Source organism: Thunnus thynnus, chromosome 13 (genome assembly GCF_963924715.1).
Source record: "Thunnus thynnus chromosome 13, fThuThy2.1, whole genome shotgun sequence".
Lineage (NCBI taxonomy): Eukaryota > Metazoa > Chordata > Actinopteri > Scombriformes > Scombridae > Thunnus > Thunnus thynnus.
In genome coordinates, this window is record NC_089529.1 from 9,464,867 (window position 1) to 9,491,950 (window position 27,084).

General features: G+C 40.8%; 1 protein-coding gene across 13 annotated transcripts in view; it reads left to right on the forward strand.

Annotated features, from left to right (window-relative positions):
* The window catches only part of LOC137195373 (RNA-binding protein Musashi homolog 2), a 260,294-nt gene that overhangs the window by 60,832 nt on the left and 172,378 nt on the right, over window positions 1-27,084 (forward strand). For all 13 annotated transcript variants that reach the window (XM_067607675.1, XM_067607672.1, XM_067607674.1 and 10 more), the window contains one exon: window positions 20,090-20,182. In XM_067607675.1, coding sequence (XP_067463776.1) covers window positions 20,090-20,182 — 93 coding nt within the window. The remainder of the gene's footprint in view (window positions 1-20,089; window positions 20,183-27,084) is intronic.

Below are 27,084 nucleotides of genomic sequence, written 5' to 3' on the forward strand. Positions count from 1 at the left end.
GGAAACATCCGCCAGACATCTGTGTTTCAGATGTTTCTCGCAAATTTTAACACATTTCAGCGCTGATCTGTTGGGGTATTTCAAGCAGACATTTCAAATTCACACTGCTGGGGCTTTGCTATTCAAGCAGGATTTGGAGCCACCGTCTGTACTGTCACTTTGACAAGCTCCGCCTTCCTCAGGATCCACGAACAGAAACGGCTCCGCGACGATTTCATGTGCTGTTAAACAAAGAAATGACAAAAAAAAAAAAAAAAAAAAGAGTATAAATGAGCGGGCGCATGACGCACATGTGCTGACATCACTTTCTGTGTAACTCCTCCCTAGCCAGAAGCACCAGACAAACCGATAAAGCGTGTCACACGTGGCTGATGCCTGTCATGTCGATCTTCCCTGCATGCTAGACCTGCATCAATTAGGCCCTGATACGGCAGGTTATAGATCTGTATCTTTATATATCTGTCCCCAGGACCCAGAGGCCAGGCCTATAGCAGGGACACACTGCTCTGTTTGATAGCAGAGGCATCAAGCCTATTATTGTGATTTTTTTTTTTTTTTTTTTCTTTTGTTGCTGTATGTCTGCCGGCTACTGTGTAATGGATGTATACCTTATGTGCACATCCCAGATGTGCTCACAACTGGCAGGAATTGTTGTCTCAGGATGTACAAGGAACATGGATCTATTTCTTTTTGTCCACCTCCTATGGAGACAAGTGTTTCCCTTTAGCAGTTCTAACTTTGACTTGGATCTGACTAGCGTCGAAGGGAAATGTCAACAATATTTAGTGTTTGGGAAAGAAAAATGACATAGATTATGCTGATTACGATATTAACGAAGCAACGTCTCTGTATCTACAACAGGGAACCATTGACAGTCATTTCTTTTCACCATATATGAACATTAACATTCTTATATGCTGAGATGGAAGCTGAATATCAAGCTAATGTCACTGGTCTTATGTGCTTCATAATACCATTAACAAAAGAGAGCCCGGAGGAATGTTGGGTCTTGGATTGCATCTATTTATGCAAAATGTAACACACACATATACTGTATATTGCTGCCTAGCCTGTGCACTTAGAACATGCACCAACACGCACATTACAGTACAAAAACACTACATGCATAGCCTCTCCTGCTTCATATATATATATATATATATATATATATATATATATATATATATTTCTGACACAAGTGCTTCCCAAAATCATGAGTAATACATTGCAGTCACAACATCCTTTTTTCCCCCCCTGCTTTCCATTTCTGTCTCTCTTTTTTTTTTTCTCTCTCTCTCTCTCTCCTCCACCAGCTGTCCCCGCATCCTCAAAGTTCACATTGGGTAGGGTCTTATGCTGTCAGGCAACTTCTGGTTTGTTCTGCTCTTTAGTTCCCTTGGCTAAAACAGACACAGACAAATACACTCACACACACACTCTCACACACACACACACACACACACAAAGGCAAGGGAAGCACACACACACACACACGCACCCTCACACACACACACACGCACGCAGACAAACACACCGAGAGCCCTTTTGTGCGTTTCTTGACTGCACTGTGCACTGCCGCAACATTTTACTGATGACTTCCAACAGCCAACAGCAAAGTGTCACTTTCCTTCGATTTGCTAATTTGCATTGGTTCCCTCTCCCAGCATGATTCTGGGTATCAGTGCCTACAAGCTGAATGTCAGTGCCTCCTCTCAGCATACAAATATTCCCCTGATATAGTATGTCATGTATACTCCTGGACATCTCTAACATTTGATAATACCCTTGATATTTCTCTATCAAAATTTCAAATTGGGTTTTTTTTTTTTTTTTTTAATCAAATACCACCATATGGAAGCAATAAAAATAGTACCATCCATGTACCTGGAAGACTTGACTACTTTGTGAAAAATATGAACCATCTAGCAGTGGATTTTTACATGAAGAAGACTATTTACTTTGTTTCATTTTGAATAAAAAGCTCATTAAATTGAAATGAAATTGAACTGTTAAACAGACATAGACATTAGGTGTCCTAAAATGTTATATTGTGGATTTGGAGGCAGCACTAGACTGAGCGGTATAGGTGATCTGCCATGGCCTCATCTAATCTGATTTGCATGCCAGAGAGAATTATGTAATTGGCATTTATGCAGAACAAAGAAGGATCAGCTCATGGAAAAGAAGGGTTTTCATGTAGAACTGTGTGTCTAAGCCTGTTTTCTGCAGCTCTGCGCTGCCTACGGTTGGCTACTGCGCAGACAGACAAGAAATGACTGTTGTGTGGGACTGTTTGTACGTGTGTGTGTGTGTGCGTGTGTGCGTTTGTATGATACACATGCATGATGTGTTGTATTAGTGCATGATGAGCTGGCACATGCCCTGCGACAAGGGAATATATTGGAAGCTTACCACATCTTTCACATATGCTACCTCAAATTTGTAAAGCTTCTTTCTCTCTCAGGCTCTCCTGGAATTATTATGTAGCAATCTCAAGACTCTGAAATGTGAAAAGAAATGTCAGAGGCTCAAGCACATGTAAAATAGGTTTAGACGGTGTGTTACGGCTCTGGAACATGTATAAATGTTTTTATTGTGATTTTTTTGTTGTTGTTAAGATTATTATTTAACCTTTTTTTAACTCATCATAATTGAGTTGTGTACTTAGCATAATAGTTCCTGCTCTGACAAGTTAAGCTAGTGGTGAAACGTCGTGATAGAAATGTGCTCTCCTCAGCCTTCATGATAGTAAAACATACCATGCAATGATGTAGTTAGTGTGGGTGCTTTGGGAGAACACTGGGTGACGCTGCCACCCAAAATTGACATCTGTGCCCCTGTACAGATGTACAGTGTGTTTTGTCGATATACCACTAATATTGTAAAGTACAAAAAAATCATTTTCAAAATGATTAGGTTAACAATGGCATACATCTCCTGCCACCACTACCTGACAGTAATGTAATAATCTGTAATGAATTTCACATTTATTATCACATTTCCTATGCACAAGGAAATTAAATTCATTAAATAGACCCCTTTGGAAATGAAATATTGTAAATGAGCCGGTTTGAAGATGTGAAAGAGACATGAGCTTCTTATTATAGATGATAATCAATGTTTCCTTTACAGATTTTTTTTTTTTTTCTTCAAAGCATTGGAACTCAAACAAACAATTGATGAATACTATAATTATGTCAAACATCAAGTCACCGCTTTTATTAGTATTAGTAAGAGTCTGACGTTCCTCTCAACTGCAGAGAGTGTGAATGGTCTGGTCCCTTCTCACTGTCTGCTGGGTACATAACATTACAGTTTTACTAGCCAGTTTCCATTTTTAGCTCGTGTGCAGTCCTGCTCGGGCTGCGTGTCTGCTAACTATAGTTGTATTAGAATTTGTTTTGCTCGCTGTTAGGGAAGCAAGAGCAGAGGCCTGACTCATGAAGCAGGATTGATAAGCTGGATAACTGTGCTGAGTAACACCTGGAACTCCCCCAAATCTAGAACATGGCCCTAGGCCAAATCTCCCGCAGTGAGCGTGAGACTCATGCAATGGACTCTAATCTGACACACTCTCTCTCCGCACCTCCTATTTCTCACGCTCCCGAATTGTTGACGTTGATGTTGCTGTTTTTGTGGGTACGAGCCGAGTCAGACGCAAGACTACAGCCAGACTTTCACCTGACAGAGAGCGAGCTGTCAGCGGCGGACTGGACTGTTATTAGTCTGCCTTGACTCCTCCACTTGCTGTGTTTTGTTCAACCACGTGCATTTATGTAAATGACGTTACACTGCACGGCTGAGGGAGCGCAGACAGGGAGAGAAAGTGACAAAGAAACAGTGTGTTCATAAATAAGAATAGTCGATGCTTTGCAAGAATCGCAGTCGCACTGGCTCCATTTTTTATAAAGGTCAAAATATTTGCAGGACAAAAAGGCTAATTTTTCTCACTGAACTGGAGAAGTAAAAGAAGGAAGAGTGAAAGATCAGAGGGATGCTGTGCTAAAGCTCTAATAAGCTTTTATGACCCTGTAAAAATGGGACTTTATTCTCATTTGTTTTAATACGACTGGATCTCAGCTCTGTCTAAAAAAAAAATGCACTGTAGCTGCTATAATTTTAATGACTGAGGCTCGTTATGCTGATGATCACTACGCTACTGTCTGCAGCTTTTAGCACATCTTAGCTCAATGACTCGGTTATCCAGATTAACACAAGCTAAGTTTTACGGTACCCGCCTAGCATAGAGCGACGTGGAACTGAAAAAAAGGCCAGTGACTGATGAAGAAAAATCAAACCTTTTTAACAAGCGAGAGAGAGAGCCACACTACGGCTTCAATGCTCATGAATATCGGTTTTTAAATTCAACAGGTGGCTAGAAAAAGGCAACCAAAGGGATGTCAGTGTCACTCTGTGTCTGCTGGATGTGCAAGGAGACTAATTATCAAGTTCTGTAACATGCTAGCCAGAACAAAGGTTCATCGGCAGTTCCCTTTGAATCTCCATTACTTTTACTTTGCTGGAAAATGTCTTAATTAAACAATGGTGATACATTAAAATTAAGATTATTCATAAAGTGCTGCTACAAGTGTAGCGTGCACGGTCACCAGAGAGTTTCACTTCATTTCTTACAAATACAGTTTTGCTAAAATATCAGTTATAGAAAGTCTCCTGTCAAAAAGAATTAAAGCTCAGAACAGCAGGTAAAAAGATTTTCTGCTCTCAGTAACAGCGCTATCATTGAATCTTATTTCCACACATTCCGGTGTGATGAACAGAGGACGGCGACGGTTTGCATCCTTTTAAGTATCAAAATGAACCCCCCCCCCACCCCCCCCCCCGCTTTGTTGTCTCCATGCAGGCTTTTGCTGCAGTGCATTTGGGGCCAGAGGCGAGACGGCCTGGCTGTGAGGCTATGAACCTGTGTTGATCCGTTACTGCTCTTTAAAATGCTGAGCTGTCAGCAGGAGTCAGGCGAGGCAGTTTGTTCTGCTCACCACTCAATGGACATGTTTCATTGGCACCTTGCTGGAGGTCAGCAGTAACTGACGGCCAGAGCTGTGGGGGTCAGGCCTACTACCCGGCTTTAGTTGGAGAGTGAATTACACTGTAGGTGGGGCAGGTGGGCTGAGCCAAGGCTGGGGGGGCTGAGATTGTGGCCCAGCAGCATGTTAAGGGTGTGTGTGGACTGTGTGTGCAGAAATCCATTTGCCCATAGTGTCACACAGCTCCATTTATACGCCTGATGTGTAAGAGCTGCTTGGAAACCCAGCAATTCCTTTTTTTTTTTTTTTTTTTTCTCAGATTCTTCAACCAATAACTATTCTGCAGGGTACCTTACTTGAGTGATGGAGTTGGAAGATGTATCATTGAAGGATTAGGGCTAGAGCTCATCAAAGAAAATAGCCTGGTCAGTGTGACATGCCACTTTCAAGTGGCTGAATATTTTAAGAGAGCCCTCTTCCTCAGAGGAAATGAAATACAGACAAAGAGTGGAGAGCAGGAGGCTTTTGTTTGTTTCTGCCACTGCTCAGGGGCAGAGATGGAAGATGTGGAGATGTGGAGGAGAATGTTAGGGAGTGAGGCAGTTTGGGCCTATTTTCACCACAGCTGAGGCCTCCGCTAGCCACAAGCGGTTTATATAATTCCAGAGATGAGAGAACAAAATATCTTCTACCACCAAAGTGTGATTTTACTCCCTGTTCCTCCTTCTGTTCTGCTTTACTGCAATCACCTGCAGACAGCACTACCTTAGTGTATCAAGGACAGTACAAGGCCTCCGAATAAGAAACAGAAACAGGTTTATTATTAAGTAGGTTTTCACATACAAGGGAATCTGCTTCGGTGTGATGATGCATGACAATAATGACAGTGCGAGGACAAAAACAGGCGAGTACTGCAAAATACAGGAAACACAAGTGACAAATTAATAATAGAAGATACAAAAAAAAGTGTTATAAGAATAAGCATATGTCTGTTTTTTAATTGGACCGCAGCGTCGCCGCTCACAGACAGACTCACAGTGTAAACAACTCCCTTTTACATGACATCTAGTCAGGATCATTGTGCTCGCATGCATGCATCACATGCCACTAAATGATTGTGTATTGTGGGGTGAGTGGATGTGTGTCCTCGTAACTGGACGCTGGCTGGTCAGGATTGCCTGGGAGCTATTCCACGCCATGGAGAATGACTTAGTTGAGCCCTGCTGCTGAGCTCTTCTGAGCATGCTTAAGAGCTGAGAATTATTCCACTCATTTCTAGGTTCCTGTGAAGCATGACAAAAAACTCGAGTGCTTCATGCTCTCCCAATTCCCCTCCTGAGAGGAGCCGAGAGGCTTGGGTTTAAAGTCGCTCAGCAAACACTCACCATGATGAACATTAATTACATCAATTAAGTAGACCACAACCATTGTCTGGGGTGACAAAAAACAATGTGTTAAAAAAAAAAAAAAAAAAAAAAAATGCATTGACAGAACACAAGGATGAGATGTGCAGCTGGTGATTTAAGGAGGCTGATGGACAACTAGACTGTAAATAAAGGTTTTTATTTGTCAATGTAAAAATGCATTATCACCTATTTTTAACATTTTAAATTGTATCAACATTAAATCAGAGGATGTAAGTAAGTGGTAGGATGGTTATAAATATTTTGTGATGATCATAATGGTGTAATTTACTCATTAATTGTCCCCTTACTTGGGTTTTTTTTCACATTGGTCACTTTGGTCATACATTACTGTTCTCATTGGGCTTAATTATCAATATACATTCAGTTCATAGGTGGATGTTGGCATTCAGACAGAGGTTCAGGGTTGCAGGCACACATAGTGAGTCTGTATGGTTTCCTTTATTCATGAAATAATCTGCCACTTAGCTGATAATGTAATCACTAGCCAAACATTTAGTAAAGCATTACTATAAATGTAATAATACATTATGCACAAATAATGTGTATTGCTTCATAAGCAAATGATAACATACAGTTTTTTTATTAGTGTGTTTAGTAAATGATGTCTGTTTATGTGTTTATGTCCTGACTGCAGTTCATGACTCTTACCGTCCCAGATCATTCAAATAAGAACTAAATAAATATTGGCAAAAGAAATCATAACGGAAACTGAATTTCCAATATTTTTTAAACATCCACAATAAATATGGGAAATTATATGAAGTAACTGAATGTTATTGAGTTTACATAGTTGGATTAACAAATAGCTCAACTGGAAATAGATTTTAAAAAAAAAGTGAAAGAACTGAGCGAGTGTCCATAAAATGTGACAGTTTAAAGTCACCTCAGCCTCAGCAGCTCACTGCATTGCGTACAGACCACACCATGGTATGCTGACTTTTTTAATAGGGAGTCCTGACCAGCTTCCTCCCACGGGAAAACTGACATTCTTGTCCTGGAGGTGAACAGTAAAAGGGGATAAAATGTATAAAACCCAAGATGCTGCTAAAGGCAAGTTGAATTCATGTTTCTAAAGATACTGAATACCTGATGCAAAAAGTTAACAAAAGCACGCACATACATCCAAAAGATAAATACTAGCTGCTGGACAGAAGAACATGAGTCTGCACACTCGATAATGCTGCCATGAACATTTATTGGTCACCAATAAATGTTCATGGCAGCATTATTGTGAGCGGACTTTGTTTTTCCCGTTTTTCATTGAATGCCTGATGACCTTGGTTGCCACGCATAATGATGCACACTTACTTTATTTCTGGAACACAATGATCCACATAATTAACTTATAACTTGTGGTACAATAAATTGTGTTTCCATCATCTTGGCAGTTGCCTGGAGTTTGTTTAACTTATAAATGATTAACAAGGTTGAATTCAGTTAGTCATACGTGGCTGCATTTACATTTAGACAACATCGCTGCTACTGCCAGTACCAGTAAAACTCTGCTTAATGCATCTATATAATGACATTAAATAAGGCTGCAACTAACTTATTATTTTCATCATCAATTTATCTGCTGATTATTTTCTCGATTGTTGTTTTTTTTTTTCTTCTGTGAAACCTAAAGATACTCATTTTAGGAGTTAGGGTTAGAAGAAGGATATGAAACAGAGAAAAGCAGAAAATACTCACATTTAAGAAGCTGCTAACAGCAAAAGTTTGTCATCCTTGCTTGAAAAATGACTCAAATCAATTATCTAAACACTAGTCGCTGATGATTTTGTCAATCGACCAAACGATTCACCGCAATAATAGTTTCAGCGCTCAAATAATGACATTTTCCCTCAAATAATAAAATTGTTCAAAACTGAACAATACATTTATGATTATCTAGAGAGACTTGTGTTCATGGTTCAGGGTTAGGTTGTTGCTTCGGTGGAAAGCGAATGTTTTTGGATGAGAATTCAGAGCGAAGCCGGTGAAAACAAGCAGTCCCGAGGGAATCCGATGATAGTCGAGAGAAAAGTTTGCAATGTGAAGAAAATCTTTGGCCGAGCCGTGTGTGTTCTACTTCACTAATATGTCCTACGTGTGTCATAGTCCCTCCTCTCGGCTCTCTGATTATTCGCTCAGACTCAAACTACAAATTTCAGACTGCAGGTGGTCAGCATAGATGGATGCAGGGGTATAATTGAAACTGAAAGGGAAGGACTTCATTCATCCTACAGTCGTGGGTAACAGATAAAAAAGAATCACCTATTGAGGTGTCATATTTTTAATTTCCCTGAATGTTTAAATGTTTGATATTCATCACTTTTATTACTTTTATCACACTGGAACAAAATTAGGATGTAGAAGCAGGCAGATAAATCTAGATTATCTTCAGAAATCTGTAGTGATGAGCAAATATTTCCTAAAAGTGGGTCACTCTCTGTCAGTTTAAGGGTTTTTTTTTTTTTTTTTAAATTTTAAACCTCTTCTCAAACTAATAAAGAAATGTATCAGTTTGATCTCTTCAGTAATCATGTTTGTATGAGAGGACAATAACAGGATTTGAAGAGAGACTTTAAGCCGCTGTTCATTTTGAGAAGTAAATCAGGAAGAGAACTAAGTAGTTTATTCTTAAATCAAGCTAAATAATCTTGATAAGAAATTATGATGACAATTGTTAAAAAAAATAAAAAATAAAAAATTGGCATTATCATTCCGGTTCGATTCGTTCAGCGCTACTAAAAATACAGATGCATGACAGCGAGAGGATTAGAGAGGTAGATGGAGTCGGACAACGGAGAGAGTGCATGTTAGGCAGCTGCGTCTTGTGTTGGATGTGATTTTAGAGCAGGAGAAAAAGCGAGGATATTCCTACTTTTATGTGGCATTACCTTCTCCTGTTTATCTCCTCCTCCCTTTTGTTATCATGCCACTCACGTGATCACATTTCCAGAGATGGAGGTTCCAGGATGATTAGCTGCATTGTTTTCCTACAATGTGTATGTGTGTGTGTGTGTGTGTTTATGACAGAGAGAGAAAGAGAGAGAGAGAGAGAGAGAGAGAGAGAGAAAGAGAGGGGTGGGGGTGGCGGTTAAGGTGCGTGGTTGGAGGGCCTGTCACAAAGAGCCATTATTGTAATTGGAAGTTAAAATCCCATTTGTTTTCCCCTCTAGTGCTTACTGTCAGTACTAAGATAGGGGTCTTGTTTCAAAAATTAACATTTGGTATCGATGTCAAGGGTCACATAAGAGAACATCAACTTATTGAAAAGGCTGCCAGTCAAATATTGTAGCTGAGGCAGGAGAGATTGTTTACTACAGAGACGATTCATTTGTGGCGTTTTCTGATATTCTCTGTTGTTTAGTGTCAAATGCTGTTAATAATAATAATGATCAATTTGTAGTTTTCACATTTGGTGCTCCTGAATATGATTATTCGACGGGTGTATGTGGAACCTTCTCTGTTAAAGCCACCTGGCCTTACATATCCAGCACACCACATGTCCCTCAAGCTACCCCGTCTGTTGACCTTAAGTTCCCTTATACCTTAGTCATGATATTATGTAAAGCACTGATATTGGACTTATTTCATTAAGACTCATGTCATAGGAACCATTTCTTGGACTATTTTTACTAGACTTATAGTTCCTGTGGTAAAATCTCTTCTCATGTTTTCATGATTTGCAAAGGAATTTCTTTTTTTGGAAAGCTCAGGCCAGGTCAGGCCTGTAAAGACCACTGACTCTCTGTATGCAGTACTGGGCTATAACAAGTTAAATGACTTCACAAAGAGGAGGACTCTCAACCTGGTGCAAGGTCAGAGACAGGGAGGGGGCAGCAGAGACCAAAGTAGACTGTGAGGCACTTTAGTGTAAAGAATAGAGCCCAATCCCAAATATAGCAGTTAAATGTGACTGCAGGATCCAGACGCTCTCTTCTATGTGCCGTGTTGGACTGAAGGGAGGATCAAGCTGTAGTAACTCTAGTGAATCAACCACTGAGTCCTGCTGATAGTCTCAAGCAAACTCGCAGAATGAAATCAGTGTCGACATACATTTTGTTTGTGTAGAATAATTCCACAGGGCACCTTTAAGCTATTGAGAGAAAATGTCCAAATTAAAGTTCTGTGTTTTCCCGTCAACAAACAAGTTATGTTTACATTCGTTTTTTATCACCCAAACTCATCCTTGAGGTCTGACAAACATGTCGAGTGCATGTCCTGCTAAATCATGCTACGTTTACAGTCACGTACCAGTCGTCCTCTTCTTCTTCTCTGCCTTTACAGGTGCTTCATAGCCCTGTACCGCCACTAACTGCCGTTCAGCAGACCAGCGCGAAACTGGTGACAGGACTGTGTATTGCCTGCATCCTCTTGTGCATGCACAACAGGAAACAAACATGGCACCCACTTGTAAAAAGATCGCTCCATAGCACTACTAGTGGACAAAAACTCCACAGGAAAGCTTTAAGTAGGACTTCCTGGTACATGTAGAACAACATTCTTACTCCCTATGAGAGCTCCAGACAAATTTGCCACTTTCCTGGTACACAAGCAGGACACAGATAGTTGTATTATTAAAGAGTGTTATGGATTTGCACTATTTTTGTTTTGTTTTTTTTAAAGCACAACCGGCTCACGTTAAAACAAGATTAATTCCCAGTGTCGTGCATGCTAAACAGACCTCCACAGCAACATGAAGGTGCTGTGTCTGTGTCTTCTAAGCCTGGAGTGAGTCTTAGATATCCAGTCATGTTCACAATATAGTCTAGGAAATTTGTTAAATGTTCATAACGTGCTTGCTCAAATGCCCCAGATTTGGCCACAAGCAAGCATCTAATTAGCATAATATTCATATTTCCGAAAAGCTCTTAAGAGCACTTCTGGCATTGTCCATTTCTCTTATTTGCCTCTTATTGCTGTAACGTTTGCTTAATGCCTGGCCTGTGCCTAGCGATCGCATGCTGTGCTCATTGTGAATGCAGTGTGAATGTGCTGTTTGGGTATGGGCCCATGCATCTCCAGGGCCCTATAATCAGCTCTAAGCTGCTTCTATCAATCTTCATAACTGTAGTGGGTTGAGGAGGGAAGTGCAGCTAATCAGCTCTAACCGGCCCCATGTTCAGCCTGACTGTCACTGTTATAGCAAGGCCATATGCAAACAGTGTCCCTTACATGTGCGTCCCTTACTCACATCTTGGCCGTCTCGCAGGGCCATTCCACAGATGGCCAGCTCTAGCAGAAGTCAGGTTTTTGAAAGGGCCTGTGACTCTCACTGAATAGCTGTTAGTGTAGGTTAATATAGGAGTGGTGGCCCTGCAGCGGTGGCAATCACAGCTCTGATCAGAGCCGGGCTTCAAAGACGTCTCTGCAAGTTGAAGCCAGAGTTGTCATTAGCTTCTGCCCTGTGCTTGACAGCCCCTTCCCACCCCCAGCTCCTTCTCTCTCTCTCTCTCTCTCTCTCTCTCTCTCTCTCTCTCTCTCCTTCTCTTTGTCTCTCTCTTTATCGCTCTCATTTTCTGTCCGTGTGCAAATGGCTACTGTAATCCTAGGTCTGGGTGCTTGGGCCTGTCACTCCACATTTGCACTAAGCATCTTTCCTTCTCTCATCTCCTTTGCCCTAATTGTATTGTAATAAGCAATTACAGATCTATTTATGCACACTAGAGCTGAGATTGGACCACTTTTTAAAAGGATGTATAGAGGAGTGGAACCGGACCAGACAGTGCCCCTCATCCTTAACTTGTTGCTGGACAAATGCGCCACTGTTGCTAATCGCTCAGCCTTCCCTCTTTTCTCTCACTGATGATCTAATCCCGCTTTACTATCTTGTGCTCTCCTTCTGTTTTCTATCCTGTGCAGAAAGCCCTTCCAAAGCAAAAGTGATTGTGCTGTTGTTTGTTGTTTATTGGCTGTGTTTTCTCTTTGTGAGTCAGCTCTAGTGATGCAAATTAGCAGAGGCAGTGTTTACCTGGACTGGCCATGTTTTCCCTGTGTGTGTGTGTGTGTGTGTGAGAGAGAGAGAGAGAGAGAGAGTGTGTGTGTGTATGCGCACCGTTCCTGCATAACGTCTAGGTCTTTGATCATACTACATTGCATTGACAGATGCTCTCTGGTGCTTTCTGGTTGCTTATGAACGAGGCCACAGACGGGATCTGAATGCCAGTAATTATATCCCCTCGCTAGAACGATAACAATTGTGGCTTATACAACAAAGTGTGATGGCTTTTTTCTATCTGTCCCATTATTTTTAGGTATGAGAAATGACATCGAAATCCCCTGTCGGCTTCCTCCCTGTCTGGGGCTCCGTGTTTACAGCTGTTTGTGAGCCTGTATGTGTGAGAGGTGAGGGCCATGATAAAGGCTTACACCTTGTAATCATAGTTGGATGTGTGATCTCAGCGACCCGCCAGAGAACTAGCTCGGAGAAAGGTGCGCACGTGATACGTGTGTGTGTGTGTGTGTGTGTAGGAGGGTGGTTGGTCACTGACAGATCCACTAACAACAAATCAATAAGGAGCAGTCAATTAATCAGGAACATGAGAGAATCAAAAGTTTTGGAAGCCCTGACGTGAGGATTGAAGAGCGTTAGAGGTGCAATCTTTACTGATGCTATGAGATATTTTACCAAAAGCAGCTTTTTTAAACGTGACCGCTAGAGAATTTTTAATTGGTGATTGTTAAGATTTTCATTTACTGTAGTAATGTCTATATAACAACTTATCCTAACTATACAGGTAAGTTGTTCCTGTTTTGAAATGCTCCAGTACACCATGTTCATCGTTTTAAAAATGATCCTTTCATTTTCTGGACAGCAACGGGTGTAATTACTAAGGTCTTTGTATAGGCGCACATCAGTCAAATTGCATTTGTCCTTATCCGATTAAGGACTGCACAGAGGTTTTGCACATGTAAAATGGAAGATAAGTGGCACTTCTGAAAAGTGTATGCTTGAGAATGGAAATTCATATGACTAGCCACTATGCCTGATTCATCACCGCTGGATGATCATTGCGGCAGAGAGAGAGAATCGCGTCTGAAATGTAACGTCTGGGGGGGAAAAGCAGCTGTAAAATCTGCCGCACTGTTTTATTCACCGGGTTGAAACAGAGAGAAGGACGGAGAGAGAAAAGAGAGGAGCACAAATGAAAAGATGCATTATAAAGTTACTTTACCGAATCTTTCAGCAAGCAGCAGCACAGCACAAGACAAAAGAGAAGCTATTCAACTAGCTGTTATTTTGTATTTTTACCTTTCTGTTTCCCCCCGTGGCTTTCTGCTTGAACATGTGCTTAATGGCACAGTGTGATATGTTTAAAATAGCCAGCAGTCAGTCATATTTATTATAGGCAGTATATTTTATCACATTTTTAAGAGTTCAAGAGTTTTACCATATACCATTTTCATAACTCAATCACTGACCTTTTTTGTGAGCTGACGAAACATATTTATAACTAATATTTCCTCACATATAGCCTTTATGTTGTGGGATGAACATACACGTCCATAAGCGTCTTCTCTTCAAGTGATATTCCAAAATCCAGCAGCAGAAACCTGTAGTTTTGCATGCATAACACACCTCAAAACAATCCAGCATCAGCTCTTTAGTTACTCTTACTCAATACTTGGTGGCACTTTATGCAAATCAGATGAAAAGTGGCCGGGCTCATCTGTAGTCTTAGTAAATACCTCGCTAAATTGAAAAGTTGCAGGGATTTACGCCTCTGACTAATTTTCCGACAGGCTTAGTAAACATACCCCTAAATGTTCCAAAAAAAAAAATTAACAAGCTGTAATTCATCCATTGTGTTGTTTTTGAATTGAATAATAGTAATAATAGTATAAAGTGTGCAAACAGCGTGGTAAGGCGTACTTAAACTCTTAAAACCACACTGAAGGGCTGAAGAACATGCAGCTTCGGTGTTAAACAGAGACAGCGATAGAGGAAGGTGGAAGCATTGATCTGTAATCTAAGAATGAACATTTTCATCCTTCCCTCCTCTCACCATGAACGGTGTCAGCTTACAACTTTGCCAGTAAAACTACTAAATGTCTTTGTCACCATCTGTCTGTCATTGTCTTGTGTTTCTGAATAGAATTAAAAAGACAACATACCTAAAGCATCAAAGCTGAAGTGTAAAATCTCTAGATTTGCATAAATATGTCCCCCCCCCCCCGACTCTTCCTGCTTCTCTACTACTTTTTTATATTGTTTCACACTATATTCATCTCCTCTCATATCCTACTAGGGGAGTTAATAACATTCATGGCTTGTCTTTGCAGTCTCTGTTCTGTATGCATGCTCAAAACACTAATAGCTTTTTGTAGGTGCAACACAGTGACTCTGAATTTTGTTTGCTGCCAAAGGTAGAAGTACTAAAATTTCCACAAATAGTAATAATATTGTATGTTGCAATATCAGCCACAGGCTTATCTTTTTCATCTTCCTCAGCACTCACAGCAGCCCCCCTACTTTTATAGAATATACTCAAACCAGGAGCTCAATATTATAAAAGATTTGCAATGAGGTGCATTATTTACACTTACAGCTCATAGGAGGAAATACAGTATACACCTGCACACAAACAACACACTCGCAAATCAGACTGTAGGGTCAGAGTCATAAAAGGTAAACAGCTTTGGTCTTAAGTGACTTTGATAATTACCTGCTTGGTATGACCTAAAAAGATATGAGCCGTGTTTGTCCTCTCAGTCTGAGAGTCAGAGAGGTGTGTCAAAGTAACTGCCGGCGTGTGTGTGTGTGTGTGTTTTGTATAGACTTGTGTGAAAAAATGCACACAATTTTGTATATTTGTGTGTGTGTATCTGTCTATGATGGTTTGCCAAAAATGTTACCTTGGCAAAGGTGGCAAAAGGTCAAATTCAACCATTAAAAGACAAATCAGTGTCAAATTATGGTCCCTATTTAGCTATTACCAACACTTTTCACCAGTCTGGCTCATTCTAGAGCCCCCCCCCCATCTCCCCCCCAGTAGACCGTACCAAAATGATTAGGCTGTTAAAGTAATTAATCACAAACATCTATGATGTGATTGCTGCAGCCCAAATTTCATCAAGGAAAAATCCTGAATATTCAACATGAACATTAGGTTTAGACATTAGACTGAACGTACCTTAAACTTCTTAATGAGGTCGCAACATGTCCAGTACAACTGTCTGCACTGTGATGTCTCACTCGGACACATATAAAAACAACCTTTTGTCATGATTAGCTCCTTTTTGCCAGACCGCACAGCAGCAGGAAATAACAGATGGAGTAAATCTTATTTTTGTCCAACTGAATGTAATAATATACACATTGTGTATGTTTTTGTGATTGATATGAATAATTTGCAGTTTACTGGGTGTTTAAACATAGTCGTGGTTCATGCAGCTACTGCGCCAGCCTTCGCGTCCTTCCTGGTTACTCACTGTGATGCCAGCAACTGCCAAGAGTTGACGTTACTGTGTGTGTGTGTGTGTACGCTGCCAGCTAGGAGTATAATATTGTTGTTGAGGTGTATGGACAAAGCTGTTTTAAGCACTAATAAACAGAATGTGATGCACTGAGGGCTTTAAGTTCTGAAAAGATGGATGGATGTTGTTCATTTGAGTTGTGCTTTAAGTTAAAATCAGGACGGTGCAGATGTAACTATGTCCATGTTTTAAGAGTCACAAATTTCTACCAGTCTCTGCCTGACTTCTGGAAATATTCAAATGATTCAGAGTTAGCGTAGCCTACAGTTTTAATGTGACAGGCATCATGAGATAGCTAGCTTTGTCTCGATGACCTTGTACAGAAGGTCACGCTGTTCTTAGAGGTAGATGTTTTGTCATTTTCTTCTGTCTGTCATTGTTTAAAACTACTAACAGGTGTCGATAAGAGTGCACCAGAAGCTTTTTACATTTTTTTTTTTTTTTGTCTGCTTCTCTGTATGTAGCCTATCCACAGCATGCCTTCTATTAGCATGGTAATGCACTAGGGCAGTAATTATTGCAGCCCTCCTCACACACAGCCACACGCACTCAAGAAATTAGAAGCACATTCACGTGTAAGCACACACACACACACACACAACTCGCTTATACGTACACACACACATCACACAAGTCTCTTTACTGTCTCTTAGGGATGTGCAAAAATAACTGTATGTTTGAAAAATTGGGTTAAAGGAAAAACTGGGTTGAAGAGCGGTCCATTTTTAAATCTGTCAGCTTGAATTGAAATGTTGTCGAAAAAGACTTTTTAAAAAAAAAAAAAAAAAAAAAAAAAACTTCAGCCAGACCCAAATGATCAGCACTAATGTTGCTGTAAATGCAGTGTAGGGAATTTTCTGTTCCCTAGTAGTTATTATTGGAGAGTGTGTGATTTGGTTAAATAGAAAAGGCATTTGTTAAAATGTAAAATGATCTGTGTCAAATTAAATGCAATTGCAAAGTCATTTCATCCAATCATCTTGCCTTTATTGCACATGCTACGTATTTACACGAAGAAAAAAAAAAAAAAAACAACCCAAAAAAAACCCAGCAGTTATTTTAGTAGTCAGGGAGTGACTGATCAATTATGTGCCGTTCTGCATCAAACATCTGAGACTGTAGTTAATAAGCGTTTACTCCTATATAGTATCTCAAACAATGTGTATAGCCATAAGGGACACAGTATAGAGCTATGAGGCTTAATGCCTGTTGTCACCATGGAGAGAAAAATAGAGAAAGTAATTGTGTTGTACCGGGACTCAAGCAATCCCATCAGCTATTGGGCAGACATGTCAAAGTATAAAGACAAGGCTGAAAACTTGACTGGTTGCAGCCCGATGGAACAAGACGGAAAAATGACCGGGGAATAGGTGGCCCAGAAGGGAAGCAGGGCAAACAGCTGATGTAGAGAGGCAAGCAGAGATGAGCATTGACTTGTTTACTTTTTTTTACCTAGATTGGCAATGATAAGAGTGAGTGATGTTGATAAATACTCGCACAGCCAGTTTATCAGCAGCTGTCTGGCTTGGGGTTGCCGGCGGCAGCATCCAAGGCTGATAACCCCTGAGGCCTGAGGCATGATGTCGGGAAGGAGGAGGGGGGAGCGGGGGATGATGCAGCTGCTGGGTCTTGGCCAGGGTATAACCCTAAACCAGCCGGTTGATATTTTGCATGTCCACCAGTAGTCAAACATTGCAAAGAAGGGAAAAAAAAATGTAGCTATAAGCTTTGCTGTGGGCTGTAATGCTACTATTACTCCAAGATCCTTGCCATCAGTAGGGTAAAAAACAGTCTGAGGGGGGCACTAGAGTTTTTTTTTTCTTTACATTAACCATTGAGAACATCTCAGACTCAGCCTTTTAGGCTCAGCTATACATAGTCAGATTTGGCTCCGCTTTGGTCAGTCTAAGCTGCACTCTGGCGCTTCCTCAGCGGTGCTTTGAGGTCATCGTTATTATTAACACACGTGCATTGCATGTTAACTCCTGAACATGAATTTAGCATTTAACATAATGTTACCTTGTTAGCATTTTAACAGGCTAACATTAGCATGTTAACATGAATGGAGTCAGTACTGTCACTGTTATCATGATAGCGTATTAGCATGTTAGCATGTTAGAAGGGGAGTCTGGTTCATTTTTAGAGGTATCCTAAGTGGACATGTCAACTTGCTGGTGAGGCTAGATGAAAAGTCAGGGGATGACTGCATTCAAATGTTACCAAGGGCAACATTACTAGTGAGTTCAATATATTTGTACACCTTGAAACTGAACCTGTTCAACACCTTGAAATTAGGAGGATAAATGCAAACCAGTGAAATATATTAGTTTTTTTCCCCTTAAAAGATCATTGGTATAAATGTCTTTCTATTTTCTTTCAATTTTTCAGAGCAGTCGACTTAATTGAATTTTATGGTAAAACAATATAATAAAAAAGAACATAAAAAAAAAAACACAGAAGCAAAATTAAAAAACCAGAGTGTAAGAAGAGAGGGCTCATGTGTGGGAGGCTGTGTGCATATGTGCAGGCTATGTGCCTGTGAGACTGTGCACCTGGAAAGCACTGGACAGATGGTTACTTCAGCTCTAGCTGAATGTTGCTTCTTTTTTCTCAGTGTTAAGCCTCTTTCATAGATCGAAAGTGTTTTGGTCAGCATTTTGATCAAGGTAGACTCTTTCAACCTCCATGATTGTTTGCTGTGCATCTCTGGAGTATTTTTATCCTGCCCTCATCATTTATTTTTGTTTGATTCTGGCTAGCCACGGGAGATCAGAGCTGTGGCTTTCTCTGCTGCCTTTCCCGCTTCTCCTTTTTTTTTTGTTTGCCAGTAAGATTACAGAGCAGCGCATCACATTATATGAAGCATCATATCGGTAAATTCTCAATCTGTCGCATAGATTTGGCTCTTCATTGAAGACAGTAAAGGATTATATATGGGAACATGTGTTTCTGGAATCACAACAACCTACTATAATCTTGTCTTTTCTTCACTGGCCAAACAGACGCAAAACAAACAAGTGAACCAGAGAGTTTGTTGGACTATTACTGTAGACTAGCGAGGAGCTTTAGGCGTTCAGACCCTCCCGCATCATTTAATTTCCATGTTTTGGAGTCTTATAGTTTCCCAAGAACTAGACAAAGAGTAGTGGATCAGACGGAAAGTGCTAAATCATTTGCATTGCCATGTTTATTACCAGAGGTCAGCTGAAACAGGCTGAGGTGAAACTTTTTCTCCACACAGTGTTCAAGCAGCCGCTTATTTCACAGTCAGATCAGGCTAAAGCAATAATGACACAATAGATGCCATAGAGACGTGAAGTGCTTAAACCTTACTATTATATACTATGAGGTTTTTTTATATGACATAAAGAAGTACAAATTTAATACAATACAGTTTAATTTGTCTGAAATCCTGGTAATAGAAAGTCTGATTAGCAGTTGAATGTGTCATCATCAAGGAAAAAGCATCACCTATGCTGACGAGATGTTTCAGAAGTCTTGAGACTGTGTCTGTGGTTAAATGTCGGTGCATAAACACTATTTCTTGCGTGCAAATAAGAAATAGTCCCTCAAACATTTAACAGTGACACTGGTGTTGAATTGTTACTGTAGTTCCCTGAGAAATCGTCCTCCCTAAATTTAGCGAGTGCTCTCTGCAGCAGATGTTCGTGCCCTTTTTGATGCCGTGGGTAATAATCCTTAATATTCTTACTGTTTGAAACTAAATGAGGCTTTAATGCACTCTGATTCCATCTTCCAGCACTCATTAATTGTTTTTTTTTTTTTTTGAAAGTCCATAAATTATTTCTGTTGTTGTTTTAAGAGTTTCAAACAAGATAAACAGAAACTTTTGAGGATGAAATGAATGTCTTTAATTCTGTCACAGTCTGTTTTGATTAGAGCTTCCATTTGAAATGTCATCATAAGGGGGAATTCACAGAGCTGCTTCTCTTAGCCAAGTCTGCCAAGTGTATTTTTTTTCTTCCTGCCAAAACCTTCAGCATTTCTGACCTTCCTCGTAACTAACACTATGATACTGAAGTGGTTTTGAAACTTCATTGTGTGGATCCGTTTATTCCTGTTTAGCAACTCCTTTATATCCTTCCCATCACAGGTGCTGCTCACCCAGTGTGTTTGAAGCCTCATTAAAGGTGTTGTGCGATGCATTTGAAGCCACTAATATTTTCCTCTCGCCCTTTTTTTCTTTTCCAGATGGTCACAAGAACAAAGAAAATATTTGTGGGTGGCTTGTCAGCCAATACGGTAGTGGAAGACGTGAAGCAGTATTTTGAACAGTTTGGGAAGGTAAGAGAGTTTTTTTTTATTATTATCCTGCATAGTGTTGTCACAATAACCAAAATTTCGGCACTCTTCAATTGCTTTGCATGCTATTAGGTTTGATGTTTGATGATGGAATATTTCAACAAATTCAACTGTATTTTAGTAGATGTTAAAATGATAATTGGATTTATTAAAGCCTCAATCAGCGTAGAGCGCCCTCTGTCGCTCCAGCAGTCTCACTGCGGTTTACGTCACATGACCAGCACCCCCAGTCGTCACTAATTTCAGCCTTAAAAGAAGCCAGTGGCTCCAGTTTGGCTTTTTTCCTGTCAGTAAGACGAATAAATCTATAATGTGACAAGCAAACAAGAGAAGATATGACATTAGCTTCACACAGTCCACCACGCCTGGTCAACAAACATGTATTTTACTCACAGAGCAAACAAGCACGGACAACCATCTGCCATCACCGAACCCCCTCCGCAAAAAAAGCAAAAGCCATGAAAAATGAAGTCGTGTTTTTTCTTATGTATTGTAGTATAACATCAGCATTAAGTATTGGACTTGGAAATTAGGGTACTAATATTGTGACAACACTATTCCAGTGTGGTCTGAAAGAAAAACACACTCAGTTCATTAGGCAGAGACACATATGCAGCTATCTGTTCCTGTCTGCTGCAGCAGTTTCTGCACGCTGTTCTCACGACCAATACCCCCAGCTGAGTGAGGCATATATGAACACCCTTTTACACAAGGACATGCATACCGCACATACTCACACTCATGTGTAAACACACACACACACACGCACAGAGAAATGCTCAGTCTCAAGCGTGTGCACATGGGCGTGTGCACACACAAACAGGCTTTGATACAGTGGCAGCATTTCACAGATAATTTCCTCACACTGAGTGGAGATCCATTTCCCTCATGTCATATTCCACATCAGTCAAGGTCACCTTCAGCTGATACAGTCCCTGTAACATCAGCGCTTGACCTTGAGTTTAAACAATTTCACTGAGGATGGATTTTTCATGGGCACATAATGTACCATGTCCTGAAGGAGACAAAAGAGCTGTTATAAAATAATAGAATCTGTTATTTTTTTACTCAGAGACAGTATGCAACCAGCTCTCCCCCTATAAAGCTCAGTGTTATTTTCTTGACTGAGAGCGAGCAAGGTGAAGGATTTTGTACGGCTCCTTTTCTGAGGAAGACGTACCGAAGACCCCGCCACGGCCCGGTCCGCCGTTCCAAATAAAGATAGCTTATTTGCACAATAGAACGCAGCGAGCGAATATTCAGCACGACTTTGCAATCAATGGATCTGAGAAAGGGCTCGAAATGATTTTCGACTTGATTGAATGGCATAATTGACTTGATTATACAAAGTTTTTTCCTCCTTAAGGAATCCTCAAATGCTTAGGAGGAAACAAACAAATCAGACTGATTGAGCAAGATCTTGTGCATGTTTCTGTGTGTGCTTTTATAGCCTACTTGTGCATGCTCGGATGTGTCTGCAGTACTGCTCTCGCCATGCGTGAGTGTGTTATAGCGATTATGTGTATTTATGTGGGTGCATGATTAGGAGTGCGTACGTGTGTGTGTATGTGTGTGTGTGTGTGTGTGTGTGTGTGTGCGAGCAGGTTTGAGTGTCTTCCAGCAAAAAAGAAATCAGAGTAGATATTGTGGGCTATGGCAGACAAGATATACAGCGAAAAGACGTATCGTTCTCTCTGTTTTTTTTTCCTTTTTTTTTCCTGCTTTACACATCCCAGGATTTATTAAATAACCTGCCTGTCAGTGCAACCTACCATTATCGCCACATACACACCAGTCTGAGGACTTATCCACAGAAGGGAAAACCAATTAATTCAGTTTCCCCTCCATAGAATCTTGGTGGCAGTATGTGTGTCAGTCTGTCAGTCAGTCATCAGTCTGCCTATGTGCATGTCAAGGGGGACATTAGCTAGCGTGGTGGCAGGGCAGCTAGTCATTGATATTTCTGGGAAGTGTGTTTTGAAGCACTTATCAATCATCACACAAGTACAGCTTAAGGCAACAGCAAATGTTCTTCCTCAGTGGGAACAAGCTATTTCACGATACTGTGTAGCAAGCACTATATTTGTGTGTGTTTGTGTATGTGTGTGTGTGTGTGTGCAAGGCAGCATAGGCCAATTAGCAGGATGTGGTCTACAGAGATGGCGGTGGTTGGGAGGCAGTGGAGGGGAAACAGCTGGTGTGGCCACAATTGGGTCACAGGTTCTGTCTGTAACCTCCACCAACCTCCCCTCCTTCCCACGTCAGTCCCTCCCTTCTGTCTCCATTCTGTCAGGGGGAGAGGCGGCATTTGTTATGGGGAGAGGCTTGACAGCTCTCATGCACATCAGTCTCACTGCCACTCTCTCAGCCATCACCATTAGGACAGAGCACATGCCAGAGCCTGGCACAACTTCAGAGGAGCTGCGCCATAGCCAGACCCTCTCTCTCTTTTTTTTTTTTTCCTTTTTTTTTTTTTCATCGCCTACAGTATACGCTGAAGGTGTGCATTTAAAGTGATTGTGACAGTCATTTGAACAGAACTGAAGTGTGGTTGTGTTTGACTGATTCTAATGTATCTCAGATGGATCCCATTACCTAATAGTAGCCACATCCTGCCTCCCCTTTTTTCTTTTTTCTTTTTTTTTTTTTCTCAGGCAGCACACTGCACCTTAGCCCTCCGAGCCAGATGAGACAATCTTATCAGCGCTGCCTGGCCTCCCTTTATATTCAAGGACTCTTAACTGGAGGCTGCTGCTATTTCTGTCTTGCAATAAAGTCAAATTAATCAGTGCGCTGTTTGTGCTATTATGTGCTATTGTGCAGACATATAAATTGTAAGAAAAGACAGTGTTAGCCTTTAGAGATCAGAGTTTTGGTTTTCCCTTGTATGTAGGCCTCCCTTGTTGATACTTTGTTGCCATTTGTGTCTAATAATCTTGTTGGGTTTGCAATATGCAGCGTCATATGTAAGCATTTGTAATGCATTTACCTTCCTGCCTTTGCTTGTGGGTTACATAACAAGCAGAAACACCACCAAATATTAGTCTACAGATGTGACAGCACTGAAAAGATTATATTAATATGCATAAAGTCTTCAAATTTTTAAATTAGTTTGATTCCTATAGAGACTGCTTGCCCCAAGGTCAAAGGTCAGGGGAGCTACAGAACAGCAGATGTGTTTGCAGGGGTTCAATGCCTTGCTAAGTGTGCAGTACAGAGACTAACATAATACAGTTTTATTAATGGTGAAATTTGATAATTTAAAATGTGTGATGAGGCTGCCAGACGTGTGTCGCATGTTTGTTGATCTCCTAAGTATTAGGCTATTTTTTTTTGTATGCTGGCATAAAATGTTCTTATTTTCCAATAAATCAAACACCTGTTAACGAAACACCTACCACCCCAAAATGTTCCACTGAGGCAAGCACTTGATTAAAGATGGGAGTTGGTGTATTTACACCTTAAATTTGGATGTGACATACCAGCAGAGCCCTGCCCAGGCATGAAAGCAGCTCTCCCCACTGTTAAAGGCATAATTAGCTGGGGTTGCTAATGCTTCCTCATTGGTTTATTGTAATCGGCTTTGAGTGCATCTCATACTGCCCTTATTTGTCTAAGCTGAAACAAGTCGTGCTCAATGACTCAGTTTCTGCACTCCTGCCCATTGGCTGGGCTTTGCTGTGCAGGCCTGAAGCTGACTTTTAGTTTCATCAGAGCTACTTGCTTCCATGTCACTGGGCTGCCACAATCGTCCCTTTATGTCCAGGCTGTCCTGGTTCTCATGCTCCACTGGTCTAGAGCCAGATCCTGGAGGTGGAGCTGAATGGGAGCAGGAGGAGGAGGAGCTTAACCAGTTCACTGCCACTGGGCTCAGGAGGGATAAAGGTAGACACACAAAGGTCACTACTGAGTCAGACAAGCAAGGCAAAGCCTCGAGACCTAAGATGAGACAATGATCTCAACCAAAAAAAAAAAAAAGAAAAGAAGTCGGTCAAGGTAGGGGTGATGACACCTGGAGGACAGTGGAAAGATATCGATAGAGTGAGATGGTGGAAAGAGATCATTGTCAGAACACATAGGAAAGACCAACCCACAGCAGCAGCAAGAAGCGTCTGCACTCTTCTCTCATACTTTCACTGAGAGGAAGAATTGAAATTATAAAAGCATCAGAAAAAGATTCCTTGGTTAGTGCATGAAATTTATACTGGGGCTTTGGTAATCTAATACCACGGCTGACATTTTGCGTGCCCTTAGATTTTGTAAATGGCAGAAAAATAACTCTGTGTGACCGTCTGTAAAGACTGTATGAATTCATTTTGCATACCTGCCCAAGTGCTTAGGCCTTTAACAACGTTGGAGGTTTTCAGGTATGTCAAGCAAGAAAAGCAGTCCTGATAAGTATGAACAAAAATCACTGTATATTCAGATCAGATTATATTGTTGAGAAATAAGTTTTATGTAATACTTTTTCTTGAGGATAAGCCAGCAGACTAAGCTGTATAGTGAAATATCAGTGAAATAATATTGCGTGCCTCTCAGGATTGTGCCTTTGTGAATCATTCTAACGCTGTAGAAACTTAGCCATGAGCTATTTTTAGCATCAGTCATTCACAAAGTGCATCTAAATCACTGTGCCAAGATTACAAATTACCAATAATCATTGATGTGACATTGATATCATCATTCTTGTGTTATCTGTTTGATTGCACAATTAAATTTTACCTTGGGTGACAATGCAATTAAGCTGTTACATTGACAACATACATAGACAAGGCTTAAAATGACGTCGAAGGTGCACATTTAAACGCCCCGAGGAAAGCGAAACCCCAATACACAAGTGTGACATGTTCATTGGCTGAAATGAACATGCAGAACATGGATGATTAATGCAGAAAAAATACACTCTATATGAGGGGAAAAGAACCTAATCAACAGGCCACAGTCCTTCATTCCACTTCCGCAGCTAGTGCAGGTGCACATTTGCATGCCATTTACATGGTAGCTCACAGTGACCACTACCACTCCAACGTTATGGTGTCCATCATCTGCTGACATTCTGTGATTGTTTCCTCTCTGCTGCGGCTCACCCAATCAGTTGAGGATATAGTCTGGTTCCAGTGATTATAAGGAGTGATCAGAGCAGCAATGATGGAGCATGTGCCTTGCAGTGGAGATTTAGCCAGAGGCTTCAATCTCATTGCAGTCACTTGTAGTTAGTGACTGAGACTAGCTGTAAGAAGGGCAGAGCAATATAAATGAATTGGCTATGAATGTGGATACGGCTGTGGTGCTGCAGGGACACACAAGGGGGAAAGGGCCAGTTAGACAAACTATTTCATATCCCTCTTGACCTTTATTTGCCCAGTGGCCCAGCAACATTTCCAATAGAGTAGCTTTTAAATGGCCGCCGAAGAATTGAGCTGTAGTATTCACATCATTTTTTGTGAGTGTCTTCGTATGAGAAAATGAATGTGTATGTGTGTGTGTGTTAATGTAAGTGTCTTTACTGCAGGTTACTGAATTTTTACTTTAAGGATCAGACCTTTAACAAAAGATTTAATAGATTCTTGACTATTGCTGATCCTCAGAAATATCTATCACATGGTCTCCTTCAACAACCAGATGCTGTGGCAGTATAGCTGGCTCACAAAGAGAGCTGTGGATCAGGGGAGATTGACACCTTTCTGTAGGTCTGCGTCTCATCTCCCAGCTGTCCCTCATGAAATGGCTCCCTCGGGATAAGCCGGGATTGGCTTGATTGAGTTATCGGCGACTGATCGGGTCATTGAATGATGGAATTTTGAGCCCCTGTTCTGCTTAAAGAATGAAATGTTTAAAGAAGATTGACTGTGATTGGATCAGATCCAGCACCTGCTCAAAGGGGTCAATCAGGTGAAGGCAGAGGAGGCGGCAATCTCTGCTGTGCTATTGTGACACGACAGGGGTGGTGAATTAATGCGTATGTGTTGGGGTAGGGTGTTGGTGCTGGTGGGTGGATGGTAGTGGGGTCTTGGAGATGCCATTCAACAGGGAAGCGGTCGAAAAATGTCATCAGAGGAAGTGTCATGAGTAATTTGCAGCAGTCTCACCATCAAAATGGTGTGGAGGCGTCCACCTCCACTCCTCCACCTCAGCTGTGCAAACTGCAATCTAGTCCTTAGGGAATCCCATGTGGGAGAACACTTCAGTAGGAATCGAGATTCAAAGAAGGGTTTATTTCGCAGATGCATGGGAAATATGTATTGATATACTGCACTGTATGTATGTTCTAAAGATTGGCGTGGAAAAAAGGATTTGAAGGGTGGAAGCTTGGCAGAACATTAATGCAAAAGAGGTCCAAGGGAATGCTTTGAGGGAAAACAAAAATTGCATTTAAGCATGTTTTGTTGGAGTGCAAACCATGTGTTACATTGGATTTTTGTCTGATAGACTGAAAATGGGCTAAAATGATAGAGATCATTCTAAAATTACACGAGGGCATAAAATTAATTAAGCAAATTGGAGTATGTGCAATGTATAGCATAGCATAATGTTATCTAATATTTACAGGAGATGGTTTTTATGTTTAGTGGAGGATGTTTTCCTTTAAAGTTGATCTGATGTCGCCTCTCTTCATATGAAATAGCTTCTTGAAATGCAGTTTTAAAACACTCCTATTGAGAACATATGATCATGACATGCATAGTTCCCTTAGTTCCTGTTTCTCTGAATGTATGTGGATAATTATATAGATAGAGAGAATGTATTTCCATGCTATGGCTCAAGTGAAAGTTTTAAAGTAGCGGAGACAGGCATATTTGAGTTGTGGTCCACAAAAGCCGACGGCGGCCTATGAGTGACAGACCTTGTGTCTCTGCATGTCACATTCAAACGAGAAACAAAAT